At 41.5% G+C, this 18,054-nt stretch overlaps 1 protein-coding gene across 1 annotated transcript in view; it reads left to right on the forward strand.

Annotated features, from left to right (window-relative positions):
* Positions 1 to 18,054, forward strand: part of DAAM1 (dishevelled associated activator of morphogenesis 1) — a 178,279-nt gene that overhangs the window by 132,521 nt on the left and 27,704 nt on the right. The window contains 10 exon segments of the mRNA XM_043472208.1: positions 242 to 352; positions 475 to 578; positions 1,734 to 1,800; positions 2,022 to 2,139; positions 2,779 to 2,917; positions 3,197 to 3,255; positions 6,491 to 6,678; positions 7,156 to 7,455; positions 7,766 to 7,873; positions 15,145 to 15,251. Of these exon segments, the coding sequence (XP_043328143.1) occupies positions 242 to 352; positions 475 to 578; positions 1,734 to 1,800; positions 2,022 to 2,139; positions 2,779 to 2,917; positions 3,197 to 3,255; positions 6,491 to 6,678; positions 7,156 to 7,455; positions 7,766 to 7,873; positions 15,145 to 15,251 (1,301 nt within the window).

The raw sequence follows: 18,054 nt of genomic DNA on the forward strand, positions 1-18,054 counted from the left end.
GCACAGTATTTTGTGTTAATACTTTGTATACATGTATGTATAAACATATACAATGTAAGAATTTTGAAAGTAGAGTTTTTAGGGCTAATCTTAAGGAAAAAAGGTAGCTTTCTATGGACCGATGTAATTTTGACTCAACACAAGGTTTTAAAAATTAACTTCTGAGTATTAAAAAATTAATAAAATGAGTGTAAGGTAGTAACTATTCAGTCCTTTGTTTTCACATTTGTGTCCTTGGCAGACGTTAATTAATGACTTGGATAAGAGCACGGGGCGGTATCGAGATGAAGTGAGTCTTAAGACTGCCATCATGTCTTTCATCAATGCAGTGCTAAGCCAAGGCGCAGGAGTGGTAAGAGCCTTCTGTGTCACAATCTAAAACATATATTGTTAAAGAACAATTTTTTAAAAAAATACTGACAAGTATGTTCTCTAAAGAGCTTAAAAAGTATTCCATCACCCTTCTACTTTCAGGAAAGTTTGGACTTTAGACTTCATCTTCGCTATGAATTTCTGATGTTGGGAATTCAGCCTGTAATAGATAAATTAAGGGAACATGAAAATTCAACATTAGATAGGTAAGTCACACTGTTACAACAAGAGATAGTTCATGTGTTTTCCATGTGTGTAGTGCCAGTCTGAACTACTTGTGACCTAAGGAAATTGTACCAAAATGTTAGACCAGGTAATGATGTTTTTATTAATTAAGACTTTCTCAATGAAAGAAGCAGCAGATTGTGTAGAGAACTTAGTGTAGGTTTTGAGATTAAATGGGAATCCATATCCTAGTGCTGCTGTCTATTTGCTATGTGTTCTGATCAAGTTACTCAATTTTTGTGAACCTTACTGTTTTTATACTTGAAGAAATAGTGATGATGATGACAACACTATCTTTAAGGGCTCTTATGAAATGTTACTGTAAAACATGTGGAATCACATGGCATCTTTGATAGACATTCTGTGCATGTTAATATCCACTTCCCTGTTCATTTGCTTGTCTGCAAATTTTACGATTTCTACCATACCCTGTAAGTTTTCAGATCTTTCCTTCTACCACTCTTCTCCCTCATTCATGCACTCCACCATGCTTCTTTGCTTGATAGTCTACGATCATGTAGACGTGCCTCAGGGCATTTGCACCTACTGTTTCCTCAGCATTAAAAGATTGTCCCACAGATGTCCAAATTGCTTGTTCCTGTGCAGCGAGATCTTTTCCAGTCACTGTGTTCAGATTCTCTACCTTACCTCACCCCCATCATTCTCTACTCCCTTTACCTGCATGTATTTGTCTCCACAGAACTAATCATCCCCAGTATCAATAGTTAGGGGCTCAGTAAATATTCGTATGAATAAGTGAAAGGCATGACCGTTGCTCTGTAATCTTTAATTCAGTGGTCAAGCAAGTTACTTATATGGACTTATTTTTCCATGAAGAGATTCTGTGAGTAGAATCTGGATTTGGTTGCTTTTGGATTGTAAACTTTTATGAATTGTCTTCTACATGCCAGGCCTCCTAGGCTTTTAGATTTGTCTCTCGTAATGATCTCATTTGAGATACATGATGTCTTTTATTCCTTAGCACATAGTTAAGGGAAGGCATTTTAATTCTGTTGTGATTCTTCTTTTAGAGATATCTCTAAATTTTAGGAAAGGTCTTAGTATTTATGTCCTGATTCCTATGTGCCTGTGTTTATAGGATGTTCTACTTTTAGTAAATTGTCTTTGTCTTTCAGGCATTTAGATTTTTTTGAAATGCTCCGAAATGAAGATGAGCTAGAATTTGCCAAAAGATTTGAACTGGTATGTATACTTTCAATTATTCTGTTTTGACTCGGCAGCTCACAGATTTCCCTATTGTGATGTGTGTCATAGAGTTGTGTAATGTAAGAGCAAAATCACATTTCTGTTTTGCTACCTAAGTGGCAGGATTAGGCTCTATTTGCCTTGGATTTGCTTACCTTACCTTGTAGGAATTGAAGAACTTGAATGCTTGATTTAGATTTCTTTTTTATATGAAACAGGTTCACATAGACACAAAAAGTGCTACTCAGATGTTTGAACTGACCAGGAAGAGGCTCACCCACAGTGAAGCTTACCCTCACTTCATGTCCATCCTGCACCACTGCCTCCAAATGCCTTGTGAGTGTGTTTGTGATTTACATGTGTTTGTGACTGTGGGGACATCATTCAGAGGCCTCTGTCATCTGAACAGCATGGCTTAGGTTGAGTGCACACCAGGGATGCCAGACCTTGGTTTTTGACTGCCCAGTGTGTCTGCGGGCTTCCCTGGTGGCTCAGTGGTAAAGAACCAGCCTACAGATGCAGGAGATACGGGTTTGATCCCTGGATCGGAAGATCCCTGGAGAAGGAAATGGCACCCCATTCCAGTATTCTTGCCTAGGAAACCTCATGGACCGAGGAGCCTGGTGGGCTACAGTCCATGGAGTCTGAGTCAGACATGACTTAGTGACTAAACAACAACAACAAAGTTGTTGCACAGCTTAAGGGGTGTTATAAAGCTCTCAGAATAAATGAATTATACCTCACTTTGATTTTAAAAATAAATATATGCCTTACAACACATGTAGAAGGGGATTAAAAGTACCTCTCAATCATGTAAATCATCAATGATTCCAGATTCCAGATATTTGGGAAGGCTAGTATTTACTAGCCTGGTTCTGTCTGGTTCTGTGACTCTGGTGGGTGACCCCTGTTGAAAAATATTCATTAAAGTTTTGAAACCACTTGAAGTATTTCCACTGTTCTTTTCTTGTTTAGACAAGAGAAGTGGCAACACAGTTCAGTACTGGCTACTCCTGGATAGAATTATACAGCAAATAGTTATTCAGAATGACAAAGGTCAAGACCCTGACTCCACACCTTTGGAAAACTTTAATATCAAGAATGTCGTCCGGATGTAAGTTGCTTCTTGTATTGCTGCCCTTGAGATAACAGCAACAATGTAAGACATTTGTTTTATCTTACTTCAAAATAGCAGTTGGGAGAACTAAAGTGTTCTGGAGGTCAGATATGAGTTCCTCTATGTATACATGTAATATATGTGTGTAACTTCTGGATTTAAAATGGGTCTTGAGGACTTGCCTTGTGTTAAACAATTTTTGTACCTAGAGAGCATGCATTTAGCAGTCGGTCTTTTGTGCTTTTTGTAATGAATGCTCCTTTAACTATTATACAGGTTGGTTAATGAAAATGAAGTTAAGCAGTGGAAAGAACAAGCAGAAAAAATGAGAAAAGGTAAATGATGAGGTGCTGACAAGAAAAGAGGTTGTGTTAATGGTTATTGGGCAGCTCTCCTTACTGTATATTTTAGAAATTTGCATTGATGCTTCTTATTGACATTGGTGCATAAACAGCCTTTTCCCACCATCATGTCTTCAGGGCAGTCTGCCTAGTTTTTCTTGAATCAGACTATCTTAGTTGTCATGTTGATTCCTCAATATTTTATCCTTTTATTATAATCATCTGCATTTTTTTAAGCATGTGCTGTTCAGTGTTCATTAGTTCAGATTTTCTTAACTACCATTCATGCCAACCTTCCCCATAACTGCTCTTTAATGCACACTGGATTTTAAGAAATATAATAAGGGACACCCAGGGATTACCCAGAATTTTGAAAGAAAAGTTCAGGCCACTTGGTTTCAGCAGTCCAATTCTCCATTTGACCTTAATTTGGCACCAGTTATAAAAAGAGAAATCCTGCAGAAAATCACTGACCATTGTAGATGTTCATGTTATGAAATGTTAACAGGCCAGCTATTGATGAATGTCTCAATATGTCTTTGATATCAACACTTAGCATCAAGTAACTTGGGGGTCATGCCCATCACCATGACAACAACTCACAGAATGGATGGAACTTTTCTCCTCCTTCAAAATTAGCAGGTTAAAGTTGGACCCTTTGAGAAAACAGTCATACTCCTGGCCACTACTCTTGCATTTTGCTGGGACACTGACTTCCTTTTCCCTATCCAAGTGATGCATTCACACCAGTGACATACACTAGCACTCGCCCCGATATTCAATGTGTTGAAAAGCTAGTCCACAAGATGCTGAAGCATTTCCTTTCCTCATATCACATTTTGTCCATTGAGCAGAAAAGCAGTCTCACCACTGGTACTGGAAAATACAGAATATGAAGTTCTATTATATTATGGGTTCCTCATATGAATTAAGATTGGTCTTAAATAAGTGAGGTTGCACATACACTTTTATAAATTAATTCCAGAAACTGCTACAGAAAGAATAGAGACACTGGTTTACCCTAACTTGTAGGGTAAAGAGAGAGTTACACCAGAGAAGATGGTCAATGAATGAGTGATGTTTTGGGGATATACCCTGAAGCCCGGAGACTCAGGTGTGTGAGTTGAAGAGAGTACTTAGGACATAAGCTTGGGAGTCATTCATGTAGCAGGAATGTCCTGAATGGCTGCCAGGTCAGGTGCCATACTGGGCTCTGGGTCCGAGTCTCAGTCTGCCCCTGACTGGTATGTGAGTAGGCTAAGTCCTTTACTCCTTCAGTCTGTCTCTGCAAAGTCAAGCTTGAACCTAATAGGGTTGTTGTGAAGATTAAATGAAATATACAAGGACTTTAGCATAGAGCCTGGCATTTGTTACTTGCCTAATAAATGGTAGAGGGCTTCCCTGACGGCTCTGCAGTGAAGCATACACTTGCAACGTAGGAGACCATCTACAGTGCAGGAGACATGGGTTTGATCTCTGGGTCAGAAAGATCCCCTGGAGAAAAAAATGACAACTGACTCCAGTATTCTTGCTGGGAAATCCCATGGACAGAGGAGCCTGGCTGGCTACTGTCCATGGCATCTGAAGACTTGGCCATGACTTAGCAATTAAACCACCACCAACAAATGGTAGAAAGTTTTGTAGGATTTAGGCAGTTGAGGTGGTACTAGAGGAAATGGCTGAGGTCAATCAGAGGAAAGTTCCTAAGCCCTATCCCTGATCTATAGAATAGACTCCTGGAATGGGATCTGGGGGTTCTGAAATGTTAAAGTCTCTCAAGTGGTTCTGAGGCTTGGTCAGATTTGTCAAAGGCTAATGACCAGTGATAGGAAGTCAGGTCTTAAACAGTTGTCAATGGGATGGAGAGGGAGGTGGGAGGGGGGATCAGGATGGGGAACACATGTAAATCCGTGGCTGATTCATGTCAATGTATGGCAAAAACCACTACAATATTGTAATTAGCCTCCAACTAATAAAAATAAATGGAAAAAAAAAAGTTGTCAAAGAGGAATGAAATGGAGACAGAAGAAGGAAAGAGAGAGGCAGTGGGGTAGTTTTTAGGTTGCTGAAGAAGTCAGGGGAGCATCTGTAGAGTGGTAGATGTAGGTTGACGGTTATCTTAACTCCAAGGCTGTTAAATCCAAGGAGTTTAGTGACTTGAACCCTTCTCTGCAAACTCTGACTTTGGAGGACGCAGAAGAGAGAAAGTAAGAGACAGAGAAAGCAAGCATTTTAAATGTGTTATCAAATTCAGAAACAGAGCCCGACTCTGTGTAGCTCTGTCCCAGTGGGTTCTATCTCTAGTGGGTTTATTGATATAAAAAGACTGGAGATTGGGACCAAGTATTTGAAATAAGAATGTGCAGCCTAAACCTCATTAGTCCTCTTTTTCAAAGAGCATCACTCTTGTCAGTGCTAGAGTCAGCAGGTGTGTTGGCAGCATAATCAAACATTATGCAAAATGGGATGCATTGTTCCATTACAGCAGGATTGGGGCAGTCAGTGGAACCACAGCTAAGAGCTAAAATTTTTCTTCTCTTATGGTTCTCATGCTCAGTAGGTAATCCTGCCCCGAAGGTGTTTAATGCTGAGATGATAAAATTTGCCCTCCCAAATTTTAATAATTGTTATGCTGGAGCATACAGGACTTCAAGTCTAAGGGGCCCTCGAGGGGAGTGGGAGCAATGGCTCCACGTTGGGAGCATTGTCCATGTTGGGACAAACCCTGGTTCTGGCAGCCGCACTTCCTCCCAGAGCAGTATCCTCCCTTTAGCCCCTCCACTAGTTGGACATGAGCCAGCAAACCCAGCTAATGAACACTGGCCTTCTCTCGTTCCCATTTTTAAGTTGTGAAAAGAAGTCCTGTTAATAGTTACTTTCCATAGTGTGGCTAAAGGGCCATTTCTAGGACAGGAATTCTGAATTAAATACCAAGCAGGCAATGTTCACCTCCACGGATAGTTGCCCATGCTTGTGTCCCCTCTTTGGCATTGTGGCTAGAGGGCCTCTTCCGCCTTTTACAGATGTAGTTGATAAAGTTGTTCATCCAAAGCCCCCTCCAAGCACGAGCACCATTGAGCCCATGAGTTGCTCCCTTCAATGGAGAAGAGGAATGATATTTGCCTAATAAAGAGTCTCCCAGTCAACCTCAATCAATTTCCTGTTTGGAGAAAACTGCTTCAGCTTTGAAGAGTACACCATTTTCATGTCCAGTTGTTTTCCTGTGTAGAGCACAATGAGTTACAACAGAAATTGGAAAAGAAAGAGCGAGAGTGTGATGCCAAGACCCAGGAGAAGGAAGAGATGATGCAGACCTTAAATAAAATGAAAGAGAAACTGGAAAAAGAGACCACCGAGCACAAGCAAGTGAAGCAGCAGGTGGCGGACCTCACGGCCCAGCTGCACGAGCTGAGCAGGGTAAGACCCCCGGCCCAGGGCCAGGGCTCCGCGGCGGGCGGCTGCTGGTGCCCCCCTCAGCCCGAGCCCCATCCTCAGGTAGTCAGCCCTGTGGGCAGGAAGAGAGCCTGAACCCCCTCCTGGCCCATCACAGTGGTGGTACAACCTGCTGCCTCTGCTGAGCCTGCGCGTTAGCAGAGATGGGTGGGGGTGTTCGTTCTCCGATGCAGATCCTCTCACAAGAGTGAGGAGATCACATCAGCTTCTTAAAATGAAAACTTGTTATCATGAAAACCAAACTGGAGGATGGTGCCAGCAGTGAGAGACATAGCGCACCATGTACACGTCCCTTCGACTCAACTGCCCCTTGAAGCCCACAGTCTCGGATGTGTGCATTTCTCTGTAACATAGGTGTTAGGCAGAGTGTCGGACTCTCAAAGTCGTCAGGTGGATTTACTTCTCCCGCTGACCTTGCCTTTTCCTATCTTTATTTTTCAGAGGGCTGTCTGCACTTCACTCCCAGCTGTACCCTCACCTGGAGCCCCTGGGGGACCCTTTCCTTCCTCCCTGCCAGGGTCTCTCCTCCCTCCCCCACCACCTCCACCTCTGCCAGGCGGAATGGGTCCTCCTCCGCCTCCTCCCCTCCCCCCAGGAGGCCCCCCTCCTCCCCCGGGGCCTCCTCCCTTGGGGGGAATCATGCCACCTCCTGGTGCCCCCCTGGGTCTGGCACTCAAGAAGAAGAACATTCCTCAGCCCACAAATGCCCTGAAATCCTTCAACTGGTCTAAGCTGCCTGAGGTAAGCCATTTGCTCACATTTGCCATCTCACGGACAGCATTAGCAGCCTACCGTGTTGTCCCTGACAGGGAGACAGCCCTGGCTCTCCAATGGTTTCATTTTCTCACATAGACTCGGGGTTCTCACTAGCTCAGATATTTAAGTGATAAAGCTTCTGAAATAAATGACAAGTTATTTAAAGCCAGCTCATTCTGAGCATCTGGTAAGCGAAAAATTTGGGAGAGCAGCACTTTTTAAAAAAAAAATAACTGCATCTGTTCTTTTTGTGTCTAACTATAAACCCCAGCACTTATTAACTTGATGTTTGCAGAACAAACTGGAAGGAACAGTATGGGCCGAAATTGATGATACAAAAGTCTTCAAAGTTCTAGATCTTGAAGACCTGGAGAGAACTTTCTCTGCTTATCAAAGACAACAGGTAAGAGCTTGTGCCCTCCAGATGCTAAAACAGTTAAGAAGTTCATGTTCTTGTTCATGATCCCTGGGCCATCTGTCTTAACCATGCTGTGATGGGCATCTTAAGTCTAGGCCGTTTGGTCTACCCTGAAATGTTCCCGCAAATAGCACAACACTTGGGTCTGCATGTGTGACTCGGTGCCTGTGTGTGTGTGTGCATGCATGTGTGCATGTGTGTACATGTTGCAGGCATACAAGCTCCTTGTTGGAGAGAATCACACTCTGGTGTGTGTCTACAACCTTGTCTCCATTGGTGGAAGGAGTCTATCTTCTTGTCACTTGTGCTTAGTCAAAGGGGTCACCAGGTGAAGATATTAGTAGAAGAATTACCTAACTTGTAGTGTTACCTCCCAGTGTTCATTTCTGAAGCTGTTTTAGTTATATATCTCAAGGGGTTATTATCAGAAGGGGACTGCCTTTTTTATTTTTAGGACAATTTTGTTTTCTTTTATTAACAATGTGTTTTATTTCTACCGTACAGCAGAGTGACTCAGTTATACATGTATTTATTCTTTTTCATGTTCCTTTCCATTATGGTTTGCAGCAGGATATTGAATATGCTCCCTCTGCTGTACACTAGGACATTGTGATAGGGCCGTTGAGTAGAAGGAATCTTCGAAAGTCTGGGAGATGGGAAGTGACTGTAAGTCGGCAGCTTGATAGAACCTAGGGGGAAGTTTTTACTCTGTCAGGAACATGATCCATTCAGAAGCGGGGCTCTGAAGGCTGAGCTGCTGTGGAGATGGCAATGGGACACACAAGACCCTCGGCGCTTCTGAAAAGTGAGCAAGGAGATAGTCATGAGAACGTGCGATTTGATGTGGCCAGGGAGGCAGCGTCACTTCGTGAGCCCCGGTCACATCGGTGTGGTACCTCTCACTCCTCGAGAGGGCATCTTAGTAGAGTTCACAGCCAAGTGGCCTGGTGCCAAGAGTCTCAGAAAAACAAGGAAAAGGTGGAGTGGGGTCTTAGTCAATGGGAAAATCTGGGAAGGGGAAAAGTGAGTCCCAGAGCATAAGGAAAAAAGCTCTAAGAGTGACTGGGGGAGAGAAAGGCTGAGGAGGAGCGCAGACTGCGCCTTGAACAGAGGCAGAGGCCAGGCATCTGTGCAGGGGCTTTCCTCAGGCTTTACTGGGAGGCCCTTACCTTCTGCGTGAATCACGCCCAGGGTGGAGCATCCTCAGACAAGCAGCAGACTTCCTAGTCTGCTGAGGCTTGGCCTGGTTCCCAAGAAAGAGTGTCTCAGAACTGCCAAGCCCCAAGGGAGAACAGTGACTGAGGCTGGAGAGAAACAACATCTGAGGGTTTTCTTTTTCTTTTTCTTATTTTTTGGTTTTCTTTTTCAAAATGGCCTTTGATGAGACTAAAATTGAGAAGGAAAACTAGTATGTCTTTTAGCTAGAATATTTTCCCTTAAGTGAGGGAACACTTCCTTGTGGTACCCTTTATGCTATTTTTATAAAGTACAAAAATGCAGGTGGTTGCCTGCCATGACAGCATGACTCCAAAATAGGAGCTCTCAGCCTGGCCCCCACAAAAGTATGAAGGCAAACTTGTGCCATGTCATACATGCCAAATAAAGGAAAATGAAGAAAAAGAAGCTAGGACATTGTCCAGTTGAAAGCAAGATACTGTATCTTTCAAGGGACAAACAAAGGATGTGTCGAGAGCTCTTGCATGGCAGGTACTTGGACCAGACTCACTGCAGAATGGTCACAACAGGCCTCTTCCACTCTCTCACACACACACTCTCTCTCTGATATCCCAGGAAGGTTTATTCTGGGCTTTTTAGGACATTTTAGCCAGTTTCCAGTAGATTCAAATTATCTTCTGACCTCATCACACATTCCATTGATTCCCTACTTCATTTTCAGTCATTAATACTGGTCCATTCTGGTTGCCTAAGATGAAGGTTTGGGAACTTACAGAAGTAAATAAAAGGAAGAGAAAACAGCATCTATTTCAAATGATGCTATTCAAGTCTGAGCTTGTGGATCACGTTTACTGTGAAGGCAGGTGGTTGAAAGACCCAAGTTTACAAGACTCATAATTAACTGCCTTTCAGCAGAAGGTGCAGAAGGATGCTGCCAAAATGCTCTGGGACAAATATGTGGACAGCTCTCAAGAGCTCCAAGAGACAGGGTTGCAGAAAGCCTAGCAATTGGGTAATTGTCTCCTAGCAACCAATTGCTGTTTAAGTAATCAGTAGTCATGCCAGTCAGGCTAGACCAGAACATTTCAGTTGCAGTTAACACTAAGTTCTAGACTGGTAAGTAGAATCATTTGTGATATTTCCAAGAGTGCTTCCTGGAGAAAATTTTCAACACACTTGCTCAGTTGATTCAAGTTATGTTTCTCCTCTTGGTATAAAAATGTGAGATGAGAATTTTTAAACCATAAATGTGTTTCCCAAGTGAAGGTAATTTCAACCATTCCATTGAATTTATTGAATGTTGAAAGAAAATTGAAAGATGAAAGCAGTCTAGTCAGGAACACACAGGATAAAGGAAACAGGGTTTATGTCATTATGTCCCCTAGCCTTGTAACTAATGGCAATGTCACAAACCTATGCATTTTCATTTTAATCTTGGCAATGCTCTATATAATTATTATCACACTCTAACTGCTCTCTTTTCTACTCCCAAATGAATACTGGGAATCTTTTTTTTTTTTTTTTTCTGTGATATCTTCTCTTTCTTCCCTCCAGAGTTATATAACCCTGACCAAACTCTCAGGATTTCAGCCAGTGTGTGACCAAGTAAATTTCTCAGAGAGGCAAAGAATACATGAATACCATTGTCTGTGTGCATGTTATAGGAACACTACACAGAGTAAGATTATGAAAAAAAATTTTTAAGCTTCAGATTATTATAATTTAGGTGAACACTGATTAATGACATTTAGGAGAGAGTTTATATACATACACACACAAGATATGCCCTGTTGATATAAGAAATATTGAGTCATTAAAAACTGAACAGATATTTATACTGTCCTTAACTCCAGTTTTAAGAACAAGACCATTTCTATTCAGGATTTTTTTTTCCAGTGTGAATATCAAAGGCATGCAGAACTGAATATGTAAGCTTATGTGCCACGCGAAATGGAATTTAATAGCATGCAGTTATTCCCCTGCTCACATTCCAGAAGTTCATTTAAAAGTCAGTGTCCTAAACCTCAGAACCTCTTTTCCTCACTGAAACTGTATTACACATGATTTCTAAGCCAGCCACAAAAGACTTATTTTAACACATAATGTAGCACATTGCATATTAGCACTATTTCAGATACATTTGAACTATTTACCTTCATTTTGTGGGAAATTTTCATCTTGAGATGTTATAAGTTCATTCTCCCTATCTCTATGCAGTTTGTAGAGTGAAAATGAAGTTACTACATCTAAAGGAACATGTATTTCTGTCACAACAAATGAGCAACTGGCTGTCTCCATTCCTCTTCTTCACTCTGCCTGGGGACACCCCTTCACAGTTCTATTATCAGCACGTAGTATCTCAAAGCCTCTCTGCTCTGATAGAGAACAAAAGATAATAACTCTCCTAGGCTTAGAATCTGACTCTCCTGCTAACATGTAGTATACAAGTTGTTGGGGTCATTCTTGGGGTCCCATTTGGAATATTCCGTGGTATCTTCTGATTTATCTTATGGATGGGAAAAGAAATTTCCTTTTTTATTCTTTTTAGGTTTTTTGTTATTCTGTATATCTAGTTTCTAACATTGAACAATTATATGATTTATGACATTGATTCAATAAGCTCGATCTTTAGCCATGGTACATGAAGGCAGAAGGTAAAAACTGTAAAGAGTGGCTTTTCTTAGTTCCACAGTAGAAGGTAGAGGTTCTATAGCTGGACAACATGGTAAGAGTTAACCAAATACAGGGTTTTATTTAAATATTAGTGCATGCATTTCTCTGGAGAGGGATCTCTAGCTTTTAGCAGAATTACAAAGGGATCTCAACCTCAAAAAGATTAAGAACCATTCATGTAAAAGTCATTGTCTATAAAATGGTGAGTCATTATTACATGGTGAAACCCTATCTACAGGAATTTATCAGCACTGGTTCCTGAAAATGCAAGCTCCAATTTCCTATTTATTTTCCAAATCCTAATCCCTATACCAAAAATCATCTGGAAAAATCAGGCATCCTGTTAGGTGGAGCCGAATGTAGATAGTCCTGTCATGTTTGGCCCAAACCAATTAGTGAATCATTTAGTTTCAAAGAGAATATTAACTTACTTGAAATGGAAACATAATTATTTTTAACATTTCCATCTAAGAAACTTTGTGATTTTATTTACGATGTGATGAGTAAAGGACTCTTAAAAATGGGGAATCTCAAGACCTCCAATTAGCCAAACTTTCCCATGGCATTCCTCATCCTCACCTTGCAAAAGATAAGATAAATTACTTCGCTATTAACTGTTACATTTAGTGCTGCTGCTGGTTATAAACAGGAGATCTTGACCAACTGTGCTTCAGCTCAACTGAGAACCAGAGCAATAGGCAAAGAAATGGACTTGATCATTGTCTTGAAAGATAAAATAATTGTAATGTATGACAGCTTCCAAGTGTTGAGCTCATAAATATGTGACAGGTACTGTACAAAATACCATATCTTCATTATCACATTTAATCCTCACAATAGTAATCCAGTTGTTTACCTCATTGTACAGAGAGTGAACCTGAGCCCCAAGTCACATCCCTAGCAAATGCTAGAGGCCTGGTTCTGTAGCCCACTACAGTAGAGGTCAGAGGTCTTAATTTCTTGACATTGGGAACTTGGGGCGAATGAGTTACAGAGGCCTTCATACAAGTTTCTTCTTTGAAGGCCAGACAGGGAGAATGGTGTCTAAATCCAACTTGCAGCTTGTCTCTTTAAGAAAGAAAAGTAGGGTAAGACGACCTCATGGAGTTCACTACACTAGAGTTTTTTCTGCTCTTGAAAAGAGAAACTGCTTTTACAGGGAAAGAGTCCTGAAGAGTTTCAGGGTGAAAAAACTTGACAGTTACAACAGAGACAAAATAAAACTGTGACATCAGAGGAAAGAAAGGTTTCGTGTGGTTATCAATTTATTTTTTTAAATGCCATTCCAGAAAAGTAATCCCTCCTTGTATGGGTGGAGCCAGGGGAGGATACGTGTTGTTTCCCATTCGAAGAATGATGTGAAACAGCTCATCTGTGTGAAACTGGCCTTGGCAGTGCTGCTGGGACCAGTGAGGCCTTCAGGAATCTGCTGAGTAAATGCTGGTTGTGCAAGTAGTTGGCCCGAAAGCTGGGGTGTATTTTGCACACCGAAGCTTTATTCATGTCATCATGGCAAAAATATGCAAAGAAAGCTGTGACTTTCTCATAACATGTCAACTACCTCTTCCTCTTTCCCTTCTTCACTCCAAATCTAGTCTATGAACTATTTTAAACAAAGACTGTTGCCCTTGTCTCATGAACAACCGTCCTGAGGCAATGGGGACAGGACCACCAATGACTCTGTAGCCCATGAATCACTTATTGTCTCTTAATTGGAAATTGTCTTTTTCCTCATACCTCCCAGAGCACGCACAGGCATTGTTTGGATTCTCAAGCAGTACTGAGGGTTGGTTTTACTGACCTGTTGTTGAACTTGTCTTTTTTCTTTTCTTCATTCTTTCTCATGACACAAGAAGACAGAAGATTATTCTGTCCACTCAAAAAATATATATATTTTGCTGTTAGTAGTTTCCTCAAATTGATGGCAATTGATCTGTATTTTCTGCTTCAATTGTCATGTTAAATACATGGAGCCCAATGGTCCTTTCAAAGAGGATGTTTTTTCCTTCCCCAACTTGAACTCTTCTGAGGGTGTTTTAAGCCCTTTCGTATCTGAATTTGATTTGCCACCATTGAAAATTGTGTATAGCACCTGCTGTCTTCTCTCTCGAACCTGAGTGCTGATTAGTACCCTTCTTGTCAGTGTATCTTCAGCCAGACTCACCTTCATCAACTCTCATTGCTGCTCCTGGGGCATAAATTACCTCTTACCCGGTGTCACTCATTTCCTTGACTTTCCTGTGTGTTGCTGTGATTTCTGAACTGCATGTATCTTATTTGCCTTTTCCATGCCTCTGCCATGGCTGTAGGATTTCTTTGTGAACAGTAACTCCAAGCAGGTAAGTGAGCTAAAACCCCCACCTTGCTTAATATAACTCCTTGGCTCACTATAGCTCAAAATGTCTTGGTTTTCCTGGGTTTTTTTCTGATAGGGTAATGCAATGTCTAGTTAATTCCACATTGGGTTTCAACTCTTCACTGACTATTTAGAGGTATGCCTGAAATCTCTGCACAATATGAAATAGTTAAAGTTTGGTCACATGGTGCCTCTTAATATAGACTCCATATTGCCTTTGTTTCCTAAACCATTATCCAGTTCCAGAACTGTTTGGTTTCCTTACATTTTTTAAATGCCATGATCTATTTTTTAAATTGATCCTGACCTTTCATAAAATCAGACTCACTGTATATCAAATCAGTCTGTTTTTACCTCGACGCTCTGTTTACTCAGAAGGTATTGTGTGTATAATTGCCTTATGCCTCTTCCACTGTAAATTATGGCCCTCCTTGCTTACAACTGTCTGCACAGCAGCAGAGTGTGCAAGGAGTGTTTTATTGTTAATTGAAGTAAATTGAACTAACGCCTTGAACTGCGCACTCCCTGTTGTCCATCAGGCTCCAGGGTAATGAAAGGTACCATCTGGGCCTGGGAGCTTCCTATTGCACGTGAAGACGTTTGGGAGGTTTTATTGTTCAGCTTTCTGAGTGTTCAGGATGCAAATGGTTCTGGGGTGAATGGGCCCTGCAAATGGCTGGACCGGCAGGGGCACGCCTCAGCTGAGCTTGATTCATAGTGACAGTCCTTCTGTCTGCTCTCCATTGGGATTTGGGGGACAAAAGGAGGGTAGCGCTCATTGATAATTTATGCATCTTCAACTTAGAAGCACTTTGTTCTTCCAAATAATGCTTTTTCAAACGTGGGTGGTCGGCTTTTCTTGTTATTTTCCTTTGTCAACTAGATTTTAGCCTTTGTTTCAGTCCCACCACCCCCCTCCATTCCCCTCCTCACCATCTCAGCTGTGCGTGTGTGCGTGTGTACGTGTAAACACCAAATATAAAGGAAAACTGTGTCTGAAGTCGGAATGTCCCTGTTTGACTTTGATGGATTTCTTTCCTGCTCTTTATAGAAAGAAGCAGATGCCATTGATGACACCCTGGGCTCCAAACTTAAAGTCAGAGAGCTTTCGGTGATCGATGGTCGGAGAGCTCAGAATTGCAACATCCTTCTCTCGAGGTATTGTTGATGTTGTCTCAACATTTTTGGTAGGACCAGGTTTTCTATCATGTGGCCCCAAACCACGTGGTTGGACTCGTTCTTTTACCTGGACTCTACTGAGGGTCAGGTCTCTGAATTTCTTCTGTCCAAGGTGAAAAGGACTCTTAGTGTTTACTGTCCCTCATGGAATATGTCAAAGCTGTTGCCTACTTTCTTGGGGTTTAATTTTCACAGACTCCTAAATTTTAAAAAGCACACCATCTCAAATCAATGTTTTGCTTGGTTTTTCCAGAGAGCCTGTAAAATGGACTTTACTGTTATTTATCCTTCTCAGCTTTAGAGCTATTAATACTTTGGCCACTGAAATAACACTGTCACAGACTCAGCACCCACCGTTGAAGCCTCTTTGTTTCATTTTCCTTCTTAAGTCACCCTTTTATACTTCAGCTTATATTATTTCATGTTCTTTGTGAGAATTTTTATGACTAAAAATATGTCAATAAACCTCAGTGAAATGCTAACTTATCCAGTTCAGCCCTGTTCAAAAGTATTTTTCATAATTGATGAACCATCATGGTCCTAGAGCTTGAAAAAAAGAAAGGAAATTTGGGAGCCTGGAATCCGATTATAAATAGCTTCAGGGAATGTGTCAGCTGGTCTTGGGCATTTCAAGTAGCTTTTCTGAATCTTTTCTCTAAAAAGGACTTTCACATTAGGCAGAGATACCTAATGTTGATGAGGCGAAGGAAAATGTAAAGAACCCTGAAGTTTGGGGCATTCTGTACAATCTAAGTCACATTGGTTACACTCTGGAAAAAATGTTGAATCTGTATCGAGGCTGGTGCAAGGTGACTTCTCTTTCAGGAAGAGTGAAGATAGAAAATAGTAGTTCTTATTTTTCATACAGTCTTAGAGTAAATTTAACACAAAGCACTGCTGCTTGGTTTGCAGCATAGAAGCTTGATTGATAGCCAGATATATATTACTTTAGGGAGAAAATGTTTCTTTTAGAGAAAGAGAAATTAAAGCTTGGTTAAGACACGCCCCCCCCCCCGAGTTTTAATACAGCTAGTAAGGTAATGTGAAACATCCTATTAGCACTTACTTTTCTGCCTCTGACTAGAAGCTGTGTAAATGGCCAAGCCCTGCGTTTATCCCCACTTGTGTTTAGGAAGACACTATTGAAGATAGTTTTGAAGGTCTACATACTTTTTTTCTATAGACTGTACAATTTGTTTTGTTACAACTTCTTTTTACAAATAACATTTTTACTTAATAGCAAAATTAAATGAAAATTTAGAGAGAGTGTTTTTTTAAACCCTAGAACTTACCCCCAGAGAAGGCAATGGCACCCCACTTGAGTACTCTTGCTTGGAAAATCCCATGAACAAAGGAGCCTGGTGGGCTGCAGTCCATGGGGTCTCTAAGAGTTGGACACGACTGAGCAACTTCACTTTCACTTTTCACTTTCATGCATTGGAGAAGGAAATGGCAACTCACTCCAGTGTTCTTGCCTGGAGAATCCCAGGGACGGGGAAGCCTGGTGGGCTGCCATCTATGGCGTCGCACAGAGTCAGACACGACTGAAGTGACTTAGCAGCAGCAGCAGAACTTCCCCCTCTATTTTGTGCTTTTGCAGTATAGAAGAGCCCTTTAAAAACAACTTGGCAAAGAGAGCCATCACTCTGAATATTTATAGTATTTAAGAGCTCTAACTGTGACCCAGTTCCTCGTAGACAGATCATTCTCAGTACAAGATGCCACTGAGGGTAATTACACTAGTTATAGATAAGGTTACAACTCTTTCTGGCAAATTTCCCATCCCATTATTGGAGGGATTGTTTCAAATTTGTCATATGTCATTCCCTTGTTACATAAAAAATGTCAAAGGCTAAGGTGACTTAGAATGTGAATGTGCCTAAACTCTCTAGTAGATTATTCTAAGAACTTGTCTTGTGTCTATTAAATTATCTTTTAATATCCAATTTAATGAATAAGTATTACAATGAGCACATAACATTGAAAATGTATTATGTGTGACAAGCTGATTTTGAGACCAAGTTACCCTTATGGTAATTGGGCCTTATTGATCAGGGTCTAAAACCTTCTCTGCCACAGAGGAGTCAGGACCACATGCTTTTCTACTCAGTGCTCAATAGTTTTACTCTCTCTTCAGGAGAGCACAGGACAGCTAAAGGTAAAAGAAATGAAGCAGAACTAATTTGTTTTTTATTTAGTTGTTTAACCCCTCAGCAATTTACCTTGCTTTCACTCTTCTTTTCATTGGCGATGCATGACTGCACACAAAAGGAGGAAGGGGCTTCGAGGATGGGAAAGATGCTTTTGATGCTTTGATGCTTTTTGTCTTAGAGTTGTCACTTTGGAGTGTTTAATTGCCTGGCACTGTACTGGATGCCATAGGATGTCCCAAGACTTATGATTGCATTGTTGCCTTTGGCAGCACATGGCTAATTGGAGAAGAAAAATGCCACAGGCAAGATGACTTGTGAACAATGCAGGCCTTAGACTGGTCTGGCAGGAAGGAGATGGGGAGCCCAGCCAAGGGGGAGAGGGGACAGCAGCAGGGTTTTCCTGAGAAAGTGGGCCTGGGGTGGGGGTGGGAGGCAGTTCCAAGGGTACGCAGGAGCAAAGGCAGCGGGGGGCTGGGGAGGCAGGGGGCGGTGGCGAGAGTTCAAGCAGAGCTGTAGAGAGCTCTGTGGTTGCAGTCTCTCACTTGGATTAAATTAGGTCAGGCAGGAACATCTGAGATCCAGGTCTGGTGCTTTTCTAACAGCCTGAGTCCAACCAGAGTCAGTCGATA

This window comes from Cervus canadensis, chromosome 6 (genome assembly GCF_019320065.1).
Source record: "Cervus canadensis isolate Bull #8, Minnesota chromosome 6, ASM1932006v1, whole genome shotgun sequence".
In the NCBI taxonomy this organism is placed as follows: Eukaryota; Metazoa; Chordata; class Mammalia; order Artiodactyla; family Cervidae; genus Cervus; species Cervus canadensis.